We start from the raw sequence: 17,780 nt of genomic DNA, 5'->3' as shown, positions 1-17,780 counted from the left end.
TTATTAGGACTGGCAGTCTTAATATCCCCTATAGCTGGCGATCGATCCACGAGAGCTATGTAGAGGCACTGGCCTTTACATCATTTCGGCATACCCACTGCTGCCTCTAAATGTTAGCTTTCTTGCTGGCATACATTAAGGGTCCATTCAGACGGCCGTAGTGCTTTGTGGATACCAGCCAATGCGTTCCGCAATTTGCGGACCGCACATGGCCGCAACCATAATAGAAAATGCCTATTCTTGTCTGCGATTGTGGAAAAGAATAGGACATGTTCTATATTTTCTGCGGAGCCATGGTACGAAAAAAAACGTATGCGGACAGCACACAGTGTGCTGTCCGCATCTTTTGAGGGCCCATAGAAATGCGGAACGGGTATGGATCCGTTTATATGGCCATCTGAATGGACCCTTAGACCATGTTCTATGCCTAAACCAGGCGTAGAAAATGGTAAATGAGACAGGTCTACCGGCCCATCCCCTTCCCTGCCATGCCCCCTTTTTTAGACCTGGCATGAGTGTGGAAAAGTTGCAGATAGCGGCGCAAAGGACCCTTGGTCCGCAATCTGCTCCAGAAATACACCTAATATAGAGGTATTTCTGGTTAGTAAATGACCCCCTAAGAGTTAGGGCTGATGCACACAAGCGTGTGTGTGTCCTGTGACCTATTTGATGTCTGCAATGCAATGGTACTGGCCGAGTGCACGCCACTTGCGAATGCGGACTCATTCACTTGAATCAACAAGATACGTTCCGCACCGCAAAAAAAATTGAACATGCGATGCGGAGGCACAAACAGAAATCCCAGGGAAGCGCTTCATAGTGCTTCCGTGGACTACTGATCTGTGCCTCCACTCCACACTGCTCCATATCTTGAGGATTGCAGACCCATACAAGTCAATGGGTCCATATATTGCGGAGCCGCTGTTTGTGGCTATACGGCTGTGTGCATGAGCCCTTAGGCTAGGTCTACATGATGACATGTGTCGTGCGACAGATATTGCAGTGTAGTTGTGCCCTATTTCTCACGCGACATTTTGTCGCACAAATGTTGTGCAACAATTTTTATAATGATAGTCTATGGTGACGCAATGTGACATGCGACACCATAGACTATCATTATAAAAATTGTCGTGCAACATGGGTGCGACAAAATGTTGCGCGTCAAATGCTGCAGTGTAGTTGTGCCCTATCTGTAGTGCGATTTATTGTCGCGCAACACGTCGTCGTGTAGACCTAGCCTTAAACAAGTCACTGAAGTCAGTGAATGATGAGATCTTGAGTTATAACCAGTGTTTGATGGACCCCACATGTTTTATCCAGCACAGACGACTGCTGATACTTGGGATCTTGTGGACTTCATCAGCTTCTTGAGAGTAAGCTCAGAACAGCAGGCACACCATTCAGTCTCATTAAAACATGTCAGACAAACAAGCTGGCTGCTGGAGACGTCTCTCATACTGATCATCTGCCGTCTACACCTGCCTTATTCATATACCTCTGTTACTATATCTTTGGGTGCCGGAGCTTAAAAATTAAATCACTATCTGACATTTTTTTTCTTAAATTGGTCCTATGCCACTAAATTTTTTATTAAGGAAATTATGCTGCCCTACTGTGCATAAAAAGCTGTCTTCACTGGTGTCCATTAATATTTAATGCCTTTCTGTTGGCTAAATGCCACTTTAATGTTCTGTATTTTGATTTACCGGAGGAGTATAAATTCCCATTTACCGACTACTAAGCACGAGTTGCTTTATGTCTTGAAAAAAAAGTCAGTGAAGGGGAAATTATCATCGTAGGTGTATTTGAAGCTAGTTTTAAGGCCTTTTGCACACAAACGTTGTGTGCCCATGGCCGTACTGCGGCCCGCACACGGCGGGTCGGCAATAAACCGGACACTGGCCGGTGTGCACCCCGCATCATGGATGCGGACCCATTCACGTGAATGGGTCCACAATCACGGAGGTGCGCAACGGAAGCACGGGCCTGAGACCCACAAAAGCACTACGGAGTGCTTCCGTGGTGTTTCTGTCCGTGCCTCCGCACCGCAAAAAATAGAACTTGTTCTATTTTGTGCGGTGCGGACGAATCACAGAACCATTAAAGATGAATGGGCCTCGATCCGTCCCGGCCGCCGCACGGACGTTGCTCGTGCATTGGGGACTGCAAATTGCAGTGCACGGAACAGATGCACAATGTTCGTGTGCAAGACGCCTAAGAGAGGGGTTGCTGTGCTAACCTGGGCCACATTTATGAACGTGGTGCATGGTTGGCTCAAATGCAATATTGTTGCACCTATTTCAGTGATTGTATACCTTGGAGGCACCCGGCGTTTCTTCCAAAGTAGATTAGCTCATCCGTAGTACTGACTTTTTGCTGCCTGCCCAGACCTTGGAGTAGTTTCACGTTATTGCACAAAATCTGTCTGCCTGTCCCCTGACTATGAGTTTTGTCTGACCCCCTTGGTTCTTCACTCCAGGACTATTCCAAGAGGTAGTGGCCTGGTGGGTCCCCTGCAGCGAAGGCCAGATCCCTGTTTAGGGGTTAAAGGGTGAAAACCAGGGGATTCCCAGGATAATGCCCTTAGGACTAGTGCACAGTCAAACTGGTTAGTTGGTACTACCTATCATATATTTAATTTTACATTTTCATCAACTTTTAATTAAAAAAAAAATAATGGCATACAAGTCTTTTAACTGCCCCATAAGAGTACTAGACAGGGTTAAAGGAATTTCTTTTGGTTGTGGGAGAGCTTTGGCTTAACGCTTTATGGACTTGGACTTCCACTGAGGCAAATCTTGAGATTGCTGAATATTAGAGGAGCAGGTGCAGTGAGAAATGAAAATAAACATACATCAATATTTAATAAGGCAGCATCTAGCCTCAGTGCCCGTCTACTGCTCAGTCTGGATGGAGGTCAATGAAACCTGAAGGCTGGAGGCTTGACCTGACCAGCTGCAAAACATCTCCCTAGCTTAACATACATTTTCAGAAGGTTAATAGGGCTTATACAGAGTTCCTAAAGTGTGAATACAAATCTAAGATTTGAACAATGTAATAGTATCAGCTACATCAGAGGTTTGCAAACTGTGTGATGGACCCTAGCGCCACCCCCCCTTGCCCAGACTGTACAGGATGTCTTCACTTCACCCTAGTCTTGATAAGGGATGTATTTATAGATGGTGCTGCCCTAGGTACCAAGTTTAGATACTCCCTATCAGAGTCGGGATGTGGGGAGCGGTAGACAGAGTAGCAGGTGTCTGGGGTTCCACTTGAAGGGATTCTGTCACCACGATTTTACTTACTGAGCTAATAACATAACCTCATCAGTCTCCATGATTTATATTAAAATACACTAGTATTACTGCCCTGTGTCTTGTCATGTGTCTATAAAATCGCTTTTATTAATATATAAAGTACCTCGATAAGGAGCCCAAGGGGCTGTCCCTCCGGCCGTTGGAGCCCAGCCTCGCCCATTATCTTGGAGCCCAGCACCGCCCCACTGTTAATTTATTCACTGCTCATCGCCGATGTAATGCGTGTTTTGCACTCGAAATCACGCACATTTCCAAATCCAGCGAAGCTGGCGCATGCGCACTTTGTTCTGTGAGGCCAATGGCAGGGCAATGTGCAGGCGCTGACAAGAGTATCCACGGCGCATGCGCGAGATTTCGGGAGTAACAAACACATTATGTCGGCGATGAAAAGTGAATAAATTAGCAGTGGAGCGGTGCTGGGCTCCAAGATAAGTGGCGCAGCTGGGCTCCAATGGCCGGAGGGACAGCCCCTTGGGCTCCTTATTCAGGTAATTAGCATATTATTAAAAGCGATTTTATAGTCAAATTACAAGACACAGGGCAGTAATACTAGTATATTTTAATATAAATCATGGAGACTGATGTGGTGCTGTTAATAGCTCAGTAAGTGAAATCCAGGTGACAGTGTCCCTTTAAGAGAGAGGTGGGCACAGGGGTGGACCAAGAATTTAAAGTGACCTCATGTTGTAGGCGGGTCAAAATTGACAGAATGTGGGACCAGGTAGGGTCAACTGAAGTAGGTATGTCTAACACACAGATAGGACCAGCAATACCATAGAGGGGCAATATTGTGCTACACTTTGGTTTTGCTGCAGAACCATATACCAAATACCAAATTGCAGCACAGTATACTGTCCCATCAGAACCAAATACCACAGCACAATATACTTCCCTAGCAACACCAAATAGCACAGTGCAGCGCTAAATACTGCCCCTCCTCAGCACAATATATAATGTCTCAGCAGAACCAAATACCATGGTGGAGCACAATATACTGCCCCAGGAGAACAATATACCACAGTGCAACACGAATATACTGCCCCAGCAGTACCAAATACCACAGTGGAGCACAAAATACTGCCCCGGGAGAACGATATACCACAGTGCAACACAATATACTGCCCCAGCAGTACCAAATACCACAGTGGAGCACAAAATACTGCCCCGGGAGAACGATATACCACAGTGAAACAGAATATACTACCCCAGCAAAACCAAATACCACAGTGCAGCACAATATACTTTCCCAGCAGAACTTGTTGCACTGTGGTATTTGGTTTTGCTGGGGTAGTATATTCTGTTTCACTGTGGTATATCGTTCTCCCGGTTATCTATATATAAATTTTTCTCTAAATTTATTGTTATTCATGTCTTTGATAAAAAAAAATGTTTGGGTGAAAAAAATGCTTTGGGTAAAAGTTATAGCGTTTACACACTATGGTACAAAAATGTGAATTTCTGCTTTTTGAAGCAGCTCTGACTTTCTGAGCACCTGTCATGTTTCCTGAGGTTCTACAGTACAAACACCCCACAAATGACCCCATTTCGGAAAGTAGACACCCTAAGGTATTCGCTGATGGGCATAGTGAGTTCATAGAACTTTTTTTTTTGTCACAAGTTTGCGGAAAATGATGATTTTATTTTTTTTTCTTACAAAGTCTCATATTCCACTAACTTGTGACCCGCTGGATTCGTCAGATGAGGGTTCCCATTCCTGTAGGCCTCTTCAGAAGAATACCCCTTATTTGCCACTTGGACTACTAAATTTAGGGGGTATTCCCTGAGACTACTCAAGAAAAAAAGCAAGCCTGTCTTACAAATGGGAGGCTAGCGAAGTACCAGAGGCCGCTGCGATTGATAAAAAATATCAAAACTTTTTTTTTATCGCCGCAGCGCTTTCTGTTCTGTGTACCTAGAATAGGCCCCGTAATTAGGACTCGCCTACATCATAGGGTCATTTGAGGACCCACTAGGAGGTTCCAGAACACGGGATCGTCCTTATTAGGGCGGCTATTCCGTTCCTAGGCAGGGGTACCGAGCCTAGGGCTAGGTATAGAGACAGATCAGAATCCATGACTGTCCACCTCATCCATCATTGACCCATGCCACTGGACGTTACAGTATCATCTTCTATGTCATCAAGGTTATATCTTTTTTTTTTGTTCTTTTTCTATGTATGTCTGTGGGAGTTTGTTATTTTATGTGTAAATTAGATTAAAGGCTACGTTTTATAACAGGTTGTATCCTGTGATTACATTAACTATACATATACACCACCTGTGGTTATCACTCCCTCTGGCGGGATATCGTCTTAGCTGTGATCAATGTCTGTATGTACGGCATTATGCGCCCGCAATTGTATGGAGCGGGCTGCTGCGGTGAGCCTGCTCCATGCGCGGTGGATGCTGGCTGTATCATACAGCAGGCACGTGGCCGCAATGACGAGGAATGGCGATCCCGCCAAACCCCGTCATTTAACCCTTCAGATGCCACAATCAATGCTGATGGCAGCATCTGTGGAGTCAGGCAGAGGGATGCGGTTCCTTCTGCCTTCTGATCGGAGCCCCCACATTAAAATCGTGGGGCTCCGATCAGTTACTATGACAGCCTGGACGATGCTGAAGCCTTCCAAGCCTACCATGGTAAGTTCCCTGCTTCTCTGTGCACAAGGCAGTAACAGTGTAAAAATTATATTCACCGTAATAGATCTCAATGAGGGTGAATAGGACAAGGGATCAAAAGATCCCAGGTTCTAAAAAAGTAAAAAAAAAAACAAAAAAAAAACAACACCTAAATATCTAAAGTTTAAATAAGCCCCATTCCCCCCAAAAATATATATAAACAATAAAAAATTAAAATATTAGGTATCGCCATGGCTACAAATGTGTGAACTATTAAAATATTTTTAAACATTTCCTGTGCAGTGAACGCCGTAACGGAAAAAAAGTGAAAAACATGCAATTCGCCTTTTTATAGTCAACTTGTCCCCCCTAAAAAATGGAATATGGCCTCACCTGAGCAAGTTTTCTGTCAGGGTGCGATGCCAGAAGCACAGCATCCGGGCTGAACCCTGAGCCATTTATTTTAATAGGTCTGTGCACATGAACGTTGTTTTTCAGGCATCATTTCTGCCTTCAGGAAAAATCGCAGCATGTTCTAAATTCGCGCGGGTGCAATTGATTTTTGACACGCTATTCATACACGGGTGCAATTGTTTTTTTTATATACGTTTTTCACACGCGTGAAAAAAAACCCCGGAAGAATAACAAACTACATCTCCTAGCAACCATCAGTGAAAACGCATTGCATCTGGAATCCGTTTTTCACGCAAACCCCAGTCACTTCTAAGGAGCCAGGGCTGCCTAAAAAACGGATTCCAGATTCAATGCGTTTTTCATTGATGGTTGCTAGGAGATGTAGTTTGTCATTCTTCAGTTTTTTTTCACGCACTTTAGAAAAGTATTAAAAACCAATTGCACCAGCGCCGAAAAAATGTAAACACTGGACGCAATCGCAGACAAAAATGACTGAGATTGAGTGCAAAACCTTCTGTTTTCTCCTGAACAGATCCTTACACAATCCGTATCGTTCGTGTGAAAGAGGCCTAACAGTGATCAATAAGTCAGACATACCACAACAATGGTACCAATAAAAACTACAGTTCATTAGGCAAAAAACAAGCCCTCATACAGCTTTGTAGACCGAAATATAAAAAGTTATGGCTGTCAGAATATGGCGATGCAAAGTAAATTCTGACTTTTTCAAAGATTACATTTTTTTTTTTAAAGTAATGAAAATAAAAACTCTACAAGTTTGGTATCACCGCAAATGTATTGAGCCACAGAATAAAGACGTCATTTCATTTTTGGTGCATTGTCAACGTCGTGATGTCAAAACCCCAAAAACCTTAGCGGAATTGTGGTTTTATTTTTCAATTTTACCACACAAAGAATTTTTTTTCCTATTTTCCACACAAGGCATAGTAATTTACATGGCAGCATTAATAAATACATCTTATCCCGAAGAAAAAAAAATCCCTCATATGGCTACGTGAACAGAAAATAAAAAAAGTTATGGCTATTGGAACGTGGGGAGGAAAAAGCAAAAATGTAAAAATGAAAATAGGCCTAGTCTTTAAGGGGTTAAAGCAGGTGAAATGTTCTTCTGGCTATTAAAGGAACACATTTGTACAGTAATATTCTGCTGTATCTATCCGTCATGCTTGGCTACATAGTGGCTAACTATGTATTTGTGGTGAAGTCCAATCTTATTATGGATTCCATTAAGCCTTACAGCGAATATACGCCCTTTTTAGGAAAGTAATGAAGTCATATAGTATTTCTACAGGCTCATTACATCTAATTTCCTGTTTCAGATATAATCTTTAAACGTACATGGCTGGAACATCTAACTAATTCATTACTGAAAACTCATTTATTTCCTGATATTAGTCATAACAACATTATTGAACCGCTTACAGAGCAGGGAAGAATACGCAGCGGAGTTTTATTTCGCATTATTGTTCCTGAAAAGCCCCAGATGGATATCGGAAATGTGCTGTATTACGTCTGTCCCACCTCATTCAGGCAATCTAACTAAACTTAATTTATGACTGCAGATTCTGATATTGGTGGACACATTACAGTGAAGTCATAACTCATATTATAAAGAGACCTCAACAAGAATGATTAGATTGCTCCTGATTACTTTCTGTAATTCACTCAACAAGTGGATATTGTTTATTATATACTAAAAATAGCATCTTGTGATCTTATCAGATAGAAATAGTCGGTTTTTAAAAAGGAATTTTATAAAAATTTGAAGGTTTGGCTTATTAATAGAATACAGCATTTCTTGGGTTGAGGTGGCCTGACTGATGACTAGAACAAAGAGGGAAAAGTGCCGATAAAGTGCATATAGCTCCACTCCCTAATTTTTATTTAAATGGGGCTATTCCACAATTTTTTGCACAGCACCTGATCAGAAGTGGCACTGTGCAAAAATGGCTAAGGAGTCAAGTTTCCTGGTGGTGGATTGGTAAAGTTCTAAAACTGCCCACACATGTTCAATAGCTGTTGGCTAAAGGATTATTCAGCCAACAACTATCGCCTCCTACTCCTTCTGGCTCCCCATATACATACAATTTTGGCGCAGCCATATATGTGTATTCTATGGGGAGAGTGAAGAAAGGCACTGCCAGACATTTCTGGTGGTGGCTCATCTCCAAATCGAACAAAAGGATAAGGCAAAAATATCTATTTTGCCCGATCCTTCTTCCCCCAGACAACATCTGTCGGGGGAGGGGGAGTGGGGAGTTCCCCATACACATTAGAGTGTCAGCCAAGACCACCATTCTTGTTGAGTTCTGCCAACATAACACTAATGTGTATGGAGGCTTCAACATAAATATATGTGTTTAGCAAGGTTTATTTCAGTTGGTTATTTCACATTCATTCCTTGTAATATAGTTAGTTAGTTAGTTAGTTAGTTAGTGAGCATATACAGGCCCCTATTGGTCTACAGTTATCAGGACTGGTACCTCTGGTACCAGGCTGTGTTCTTAAGGTCTGAAGCAACTGTAAATGCATACTGCCAGGAGGCTAGGTATGTTTTAAAGAGGTTATCTTCAATGAAGACATCATCAGGGTAAGGTGTGTCTTCCTACCACTATCTCTCTTTGTATCATATGGGTGTCGGGCAGATGCAATGTTGGGAACAGTGATGGCCAGTTTGCAGTGTTCGGTGATGAACACATGCGATCTGCCATCTTTATTCCCAAGCCCGGTGATGCAGAGGTAAGTCCTTACCTGTACCTGCGCCGCGAGCCGCTCTGAAACACATGCGGTAACCGGGAGCAGGCAGTTAAGAGAACAGCCCGATGAAGGCTGTTCTCGGAACTGCCTGCTCCTGGTGACCGCATGTGTTTCAGAGCGGCTCGCGGCGCAGGTACAGGTAAGGCTACTTTCACACTAGCGTTCGATCGGATCCGTTCTGAACGGATCCGATCATAATAATGCAGACGGAGGCTCCGTTCAGAACGGATCCGTCTGCATTATATTGGCATATAAAAGCTAAGTGTGAAAATAGCCTCGGACGGATCCGTCCAGACTTTCAATGTAAAGTCAATGGGGGACGGATCCGCTTGAAGATTGAGCCATATTGTGGCATCTGTCCGCCTGTCCGTGTGGAGGCGAGCGGAGCGGAGGCTGAACGCCGCCAGACTGATGCAGTCTGAGCGGATCCGCATCCATTCAGACTGCATCAGGGCTGGACGGAAGCGTTCGGGTCCGCTCGTGAGCCCCTTCAAACGGAGCTCACGAGCGGACAGCCGAACGCTAGTGTGAAAGTAGCCTAATAAGGACTTACCTCTGCATCGCCGGGCTTGGGAATAAAGATGGCAGATCGCATGTGTTCGCCGGCGAACACTGCGAACTGGCCATCACTGGTTGGGAACTGGTATAAGGAGCTCGCTGTTTGGTCCACTGCTTCGGTGACTGTAACTTACTTTACTATCTTTTGTATATATCTTTTATGTATTTTATTATAGTTTAGTAAACCTTTTATGCACCTTTGCAGTATCAAGCCTAATTATTACCGGATCTCAGAATTCATGGTAATACAATATGATATCATCTCAGTAATAATAAATTGGGTATTTGTTGCACGATATGATTTTTCTCACCCCAGACAAAAGTGCCAAAGTTTTTTTGAACACTAACTTTACTGTATATATTCCCCAAATATTAACCTATTAAGGATGCATCCAATATTGCCTTGACTAAAATCATTTAGATTTTGCCTTCTTCCTCCTGACAGCTATAACTTATTTTGGGTTAAGTTTGATGTATTTTTGAATTGTTTAGTTACCATTTGAGGTATATGTAAGTTTGAATTTAATTTATATTAACGTATGCACAAATTATATTATTTTCATTTTAATAAGGGAATGCCACTCACCTACCACAAGTAAAAATGTTAACATTGTACAGGTTGTTCAACAGTTTTTTATGCTAATTGTTAAGCTTTTGTTTTGTTTGTTTTTTACATTTTTTAAAGTGGTTGTGCAGAGGGGCGTGGGGACATTAATGGACTCCTAGAAACTGTCTGACTTGTGGACACCTGAATGGCTGCTTCTGCAACCTACCCAAAGTGCAGTTAAATCTCCCACATATTTTTAAAGGCCAAAGAGTGGGAATTAATAAAAAATAATAAAATATAATAAAATAATAAACCAATACTCACATGTGTAATGCCCTGCTGCTCCAGTTATCAAAGGTCCTGCACTGATGACATCACTTACATCGTTCATGTGACTGCTGCAGCCAATTGCTGGCCTCAGTAGACACTTGCCATTCATGCCAACATCACTGCTGAGGCCAGAGAACGATGTAAGTAATGCCACTGGTGCACGACCAGTGGCAACTGGAGTGGCAAGGATTGAAGTGGTGAAGCTATAGCAGTCGAATGTTTAATGGGTGAGTAATGGTTATTTATTTTATTTCTTAAGAATTCCGGACAACAGTAGTTCCTAGGAGACTACAACCATTCCTTTTGTACAACAACAAAAACAAAACACTGTAATATACTGCACAGGTACAGTTTTTGTTTAAAAAGTTGTCCAGCCTTTTCTGAGTGATGGTCTATCCTCAGGATCCCCACTCCCCTGCTGATCAGCTGTTTGGGTGTAGCTCCGTTGCCATCAGTGGGCACCAGAACTACACAGCTCCATTAACATTGTAGTGGACAGTGCTCATCACTGCAGCGCTGTGTTCATTGACAATGCTGACAGTGTTGTGTGGTTCAGGCACTGACTTTGGGTGACAGACCCCACTGTTAGCTAGTGATGGCCTATTCTGGGGATAGGCCACAATTAGTAAAGGTAAATAGTCTAGAAATGGTCTACATGTAAAAAAAAAACAAAAAAAAACGCACCTGCACTTTGAAAAAAAAAAAAAGTAAAGAAATTGTCAAACAAAAACACAATTTGTTCTATCATTAAAGTATAACTGTCATCTTTTTTTTTTTGGAGTATTGGATTGTGGTGATTAATATCTCCTTGGTGGCCCTATTTCAACTTTTCACTGTGTACTCAATTACCCCTTAATTCCACAGTTTTGTTCCCTGTACTGCCTACTTTTACCTGTGCTTAAAATCAGGTTGCTATGCATGTTCTGTCTATCTGTTGAAGGACGGAGGACGCAGAAGCAGAAGCCTGCAAGGTCACATTACTGACAGACAGGGACTGTAAGTAAATGATTAAACCCAGGTCCTCCCCAGCAGCTGATAACAGTGCCTGGGCTGTGTGCACTTCTCCCTGTCCCTGCGCTTGGCAGACGCTCCCTCACTCAGCAGACTGGGACAATGCAGAGCCGAAGCAGCGCAGAGCAGGGAAGGGAGATCTGCCGTCTGCTCAGTGTATAAATGAAAGCAACATGTGGTAAGAGGACCCCTTTGTGCTGCAGGAAATTAACCCTTTAGGGGGAGAGCTCTGGTTACTGACACTTTTTGGGGGGCTATTGTTACTGGCTAGTGAGGGCAGGTGGGATTAGCCTCAGGGTGAGGGCAGTGGCGGCCATCTGAACTGAATAGTGAAATTGCAGTTTTATGCAGACTGGTTGCAAAGGGCTGAATCTGGAATATCATGTTATTAGTAACTACATATGTGAAAATTGAAATTAGGGTCTAAGCGTGACAGTTATCCTTTAAGCCCAATATACAGTATGTCATGGACAGGCTATAAAATTACAGACATCAAGACACTTCCATTTACTGAAAGGAAATGTGTCATCAGAAAATGACATATTGTTTAAATCATGTGTGTTAAACATATTCTTAAAGAATTGTAGGCGTTGTTATTTTTAAATTTTCATGCCCATATCTATATTTAAACAAAAATCTAAATCCTGAAATTTGCACACTGGCCAGATGATTTTACTGCTTATTATTACAGGTTGGAATAGAATGAAAGATATCATCTTTGTACATATATATATATATATATATATATATATATATATATGTCAACGCTTATCTACTCCCTGCTGACCTCTGCACAGGTCACAGAACATGCCTAGAAAACTCTTCCATAGAAGTCAATGAGGTCACCTCCTGTCCATTGGTGTCTACGGCCCATGTGGCTGCTGTATCTCTAAATGAGGTTCAGGGCAGCTGAGGCAAGATGGCCGCTCTCACAGTCATGTTCAGGAAACAGAATAAAAAAAAAAATCTACAGTACAATCAGAAAATAAAATCGGAAAAATCTGAAAAAATAGATGTCTTATTATCTGGCTTTAACTGGCAGAATTTTTATTTTTGGGTGCCACATTCTCTTGAAATGTGGAAGAAAATACATTTGTGTGAAGCCTTCCAAAGATACAGGTATTTTCCTTGTGTAAACATTCAATAAGGATCATGATGAGACATGACAGTCGCGCACTCTACGCTTTGAAAATTCTCGAGGAAAATAATAATCTTTGCGGGGTAAATTTTTACTGGGGTGTTCTCGCTTGGATGCTATATTTAATGTAGCATGTAAAACCTGTCAGCAGCTTTACAAGCAAACACATGCTGCTTTTTCTGTCACAATCCAAAAATCAATTTTCAAGCTGCGAGGTGTAATGGTGCCACAACTCTGTCACAGAAGCTTAGTTTTCTAACACTTATTACAGTCAATAATTTTTACTCATATGCCCAATCTTATTTGTGCCGGAAACCCAGGGAACATGGCGTGGCCGATATCAAGGTCTCTGTGCATACCAACAGTAATGCACTCGCTTCAGCAGCGGGTAAAGAATGGGTTAACCATGATTTTCCATAATGTGATTGTTAGGCCCCGACACAATACCATAATCACACTAATGATGAAAAAAATAGAAAACGCTTGATTATGACTTATTTTGAAGAGAAACAGCTGCATGGAAACTGAAATTCTCATTTTGTCATCTATTTGTATCAAGTAAGAAAATCTGGATGTATGAGCAAAAAAAAAAAAAAGTAAACCCACAAAGCAAGGCAATAAAAACTCTATATATTAAAATAATGGTCAATAAATGTAAATTAATGGAATAAAAATGAAAATAAAATATGGAAATTTACAGACACAATGAAACAAACCAGAACACTATAGTGATTACGAGCATTCCCAGACATACACATATGAACATTAGATCTCTGTCAGTGTGACGAGTCCATTACGACCCGGTGTCACCCTGCTGCGCATCCTTTGCCCAAGCATACAGGGAACCAGGGAGACTAATGACATTCTCCCACTGTCTGACTATTTATGAACACAGCTCCTCGCATCCATATGGGAAGAATATAATTAGAGCAGGCAGCCTGTTATGCCCAGATTTCTTCTCAGAGAGCTACGTATCAATCAGCGGGAACAGTCATCAACAAGCTAAAGTGAAGATGTCATCTGATATCACTGAAACGCAACTGCTCTCCACAAGAAGAGTTAGCAATGCTAGACCCAAACGATTTGTGTCTGATGTATCATGAAAAACATAACTACTTTCTTCCAGAAATTGCGCCGTCCCTGTGCATGGGCTGCGTGCGGTACTACAGCTCAGTCCTGTTTACATAACTGGGTCTAAGCTGCAATACCCCACACAGCCCATGGACAAGAGTGGCGCTGCTTCTAGAAGGCGGACATATTTAAAAATGACTATTAAAAATTTATTAAACGTAAGAGATTGGCAAATGTAAAATTCCATACCATTTACCATTCCAAGATAAAAGACAGCATTCACTAGGGAGCATCCTTTTCGGAAATGATCAGTCATGTATTCCAACCAGTTGGCTTCCAGGCCAATGATGGCATTTTTGTCTTTTGTGATCCTCATGGGAATTTTCACCGTGTAATATTTTCTGTACCTTTGTTGTGTTTTCGGTTTATTAAAAAGAGCCAGAATCTCGGACTCTGAAAAAAGAAAAGATGACCATTTAATTTTTTTATATCATCAACCCAATATTATGAGTGCACCCACTGGCACTCCAGACCTTACTACTGGTCAAAGGGATGCACATTGACCCTAACACTTTAGTGTGAGAGAATACCATCAAAGGGTGGTCTCACTTCAGGAAATGACATTTATCATGTAGAGAAAGTGAATACAAGGCACTTACTAATGTATTGTAATTATCCATATTGCCTCCTTTGCTGGCTGGATTCATTTTTCCATCACATTATACAATGCTTGTTTCCACCCTGTAATCCAGCAGTGGTCGTCAGGGTGGGAAAAGTGCCGGCCTCTCTGGTGGCTGGGAAAGCGGAAGTGAGCATAGGCTGGCTCCTTTTCTCATAGTGAGCAAGCATGACCACTGCTGCTGGATTGCAGGGTGGTCGCAACCATGGAAATACAAAGGTGGTCATTTACGATCAAGAAAAAAGAATATATTTCTGGCGCAGAATGCGGTGCAAAGGTTATTATTTGTGCCACACTATGCAACTTTTCACCGCTCTTGCCCGGTCTAAAAAAGTGGATGTGGAGGGGAAGGGGACAAGCCAGCATTGTCCTGCCCAAGTTGGGACTGTATAGCTAGTATGATAATACTAATATCTGAGAATGCTTCCTACTGCTTTTATGTACTGTTCTTCCATCTTGTTGGGTCTTTGCATGCCTGACATCATGGGCCTCCCTCCTACACTCCAGCCCAGGTTTGCTTTGCTGCCGGGTCTTTGCTAGCTCCCAGTTCGTGAAAGGCCAGCACAATTCAAGTATTTAATCAGCCAATGGTCAGCTGACCCAGGCTCCGAAGGGGTCTTTTCCCAGTGCCCTGACCTTCTTCTGGTGTCACCTGCTGCTAACGGACTCTACTTCTGTGGCTGTCATCTAAGGATTCCCTACTGCGAGCTCTAGATCTCTGTACAAGGGTTAAAGAGTAAACCCCAGGGAATCCAATCCCAGGTTTAGCCCAAAGTCAAATCCGTTGGAACGCAGTGACCGAGTTATAAATTGATCTAAATGTTTTTTTAGCAAAGCATCTGAGCAGTGGTGGACACAGGCTGAAGGAGCCTCTGTGCAGGAACGGTTTGTGGGCCATTCACAGGAGATTCATCAAGAGTTTACCATACAGCACTTATCTTGTTCTAGAACAAATGGCTCACGGTTGTGCTCTTTTCTCTGGTATATCACAAGAGAATTAATCAGTTTCTTATAACCATTTTAGTAGACTCCCAGAAGATTTTTTTTTTTATAGTAATAGCTAATTTGCCAATAGGGCAAAAGCAAAAGCTACATATATGGAATTTGCCCTTGTTATAGCATGTGTCTTCATTAAAAAGCTGATGGGTTTTTAATAACATCTATATTTACTGCAAGACTGTGCTCTATAGTGTTTGTTCTTACTCCTATGCTTGTTTGTATTGTGATGATGTCACAATTGACCGTGTTTTCATTTATAAGGTTTACTATGATGTCACAATCGACTGTGTATTCAGTTAAGTGTTGATCTATTGTGATGATACCACAATAGACTATTCAGTTATTATATGATGACTTTATTGTGATGATGTCACAATAAGATGTCACAATGGTGTTTGTCTTTATTCCTATCATGTGCACTATTGTTGTGTCACAATATTCATGGTCTATATTGCAGAGCTGTATTTTACGGAAGGGATGTTACAATAGTATTTGCCTTTATTCCTAAACCGTTGTGTTAATTGAGAATATTCTAATCGCGAATTTTTATTGCGAATATCATCACTACGAGAATTCGTGAAGCTGTAGAATATAGTGCTATATATTCGTAATTGCGAATATTCTACATTTCGCTTTCATCAGTAACCTCCCTTCTTGCTTGTGGGCCAATAAGAAGGCTGCAATGTCTTTTTCCGAGCTTAGCAACATCCCTAGCAACCAATAGGAAAGTTTTCTGCTTATCAGCCATTTTCTGCTGTTTTTTTGCAGTTCTGAGAGAGAGAGAGAGAGCAGTGACGTTGCTGTGCTCTGTGCTTTCACCTGGATCCTATTCCTTATCCAATTACATTAGATAGTTATCAAGGGGAGAAAAACAGAACTGGATCGCACATCCACAATGCTATGGGTGGCATTGTCAGATAGCAGGGTTGCAGTCTGTCTCCTGGGTCCTGCCGCCTACTAGGGCAGTGTCACGTTGTCGCTGCGCCTATTTGTCAGAGTAGGTCCCACTCTAAGAGGTAACCTTGACGTGGTGAGTGGGCTTATGCCTTTTGATCAAAATGTACACTAATGTCTCTTGTACAGCATGTAGTATAGGGAGCTGTACACTTAATATTGCGCTGAAAAGTGAAGTTTAATTAGATCTAAGGGTAGTTACACACTAGCGGCAGGGGACTCTGGCAGGCTGTTCCGGCTGCCTCTCAGCGTGCGCTGCCGTGCTGCTGCCAGAATTCCGCCCCCATTATAGTCAATGAGGACGGAGCGGCAGTCCGGGGGCACACGTGAACTAGCGGCAGGATAGATCCAACAGGCTGTTCACCTGCCAGAACAGCCTGCCGGAGGTCCGTGCCGCTAGTGTGAAAGTATCCTAAGCATAGCATTGTGGATGTGCGATCCAGTTCTGGTTTTCTCCCCCTGATATATACATTAGATAGTTAGTTAGCTCATATATATAATACAGATAAGTTAGTGGGAGATAGTCAGTGTAGGTTAGATAGTGATATAGTGTAGCTGATAGGTTCCAGTGCAGGGTGTTAGGTAGTGTGATAGGAATTACTGTTTCTCTGCTGGCCATACATACATGCTACAGACATAGTGCTGTGACTTCACAACAATACTTAGTGCACCAATCAGTAATATCTACTCAGACCTGATAAAATGTGAAGTTAGGCTACTTTCACACTCACGTTTTGGGCAGATCTGTCATGGATCTGCAAAAACGGATCTGTTACAATAATACAACCGCATGCATTCGTCATGAACGGATCCGTTTGTATTATCTATAACATAACCAAGATGGATTTGTCATGAACTCGATTAAAAGTCAATAGGAGACGGATCAGTTTTTTATTGTGCCAGATTGTGTCAGAGAAAAACGGATCCATCCCAATTGACTTACATTGTGTGCCAGGACGGATCCGTTTGGCTCAGTTTCGTCAAGCGGACAGCAAAACGCTGCAGGCAAACTGATGCATTCTGAGCGGATCCTTTCCCATTCAAAATGCATTAGGGCAAAACTGATCCGTTTTGGACCGGTTGTGAGAGCCCTGAACGGATCTCACAAACGGAAAGCCAAAACACGAGTGTGAAAGTAGCCTTACATGTATTGTATATGTATATGCGCATCATTAGTGCCTATTTGCGCAATCGTGAAAATAATGACTGGAGATCACGAATTCTAGAATTCGCGAATTTATTGCGAATATTATGTGAAAAATTAGCAAAATATCGTGAAAACGAATATTGCCTATGCTGCTCATCACTACTAAACCATGTACTAAACCCTTGAGGAAGCCGGACTGCGCCGGAGATACGCGTG

General features: G+C 42.3%; 1 protein-coding gene across 1 annotated transcript in view; it reads right to left on the bottom strand.

Annotated features, from left to right (window-relative positions):
- RFTN1 (raftlin, lipid raft linker 1) overlaps nucleotides 1-17,780 on the bottom strand; it is a 340,728-nt gene that overhangs the window by 52,099 nt on the left and 270,849 nt on the right. Inside the window, exon 6 of the mRNA XM_044293566.1 lies at nucleotides 14,035-14,238. Within this exon, the coding sequence (XP_044149501.1) occupies nucleotides 14,035-14,238 (204 nt within the window). The remainder of the gene's footprint in view (nucleotides 1-14,034; nucleotides 14,239-17,780) is intronic.

The sequence above is a fragment of the Bufo gargarizans genome, chromosome 5 (genome assembly GCF_014858855.1).
Source record: "Bufo gargarizans isolate SCDJY-AF-19 chromosome 5, ASM1485885v1, whole genome shotgun sequence".
In the NCBI taxonomy this organism is placed as follows: Eukaryota; Metazoa; Chordata; class Amphibia; order Anura; family Bufonidae; genus Bufo; species Bufo gargarizans.
The sequence above is the reverse complement of the archived record's forward strand: the minus strand, read 5'-3'. Positions and strand labels throughout refer to the sequence as shown.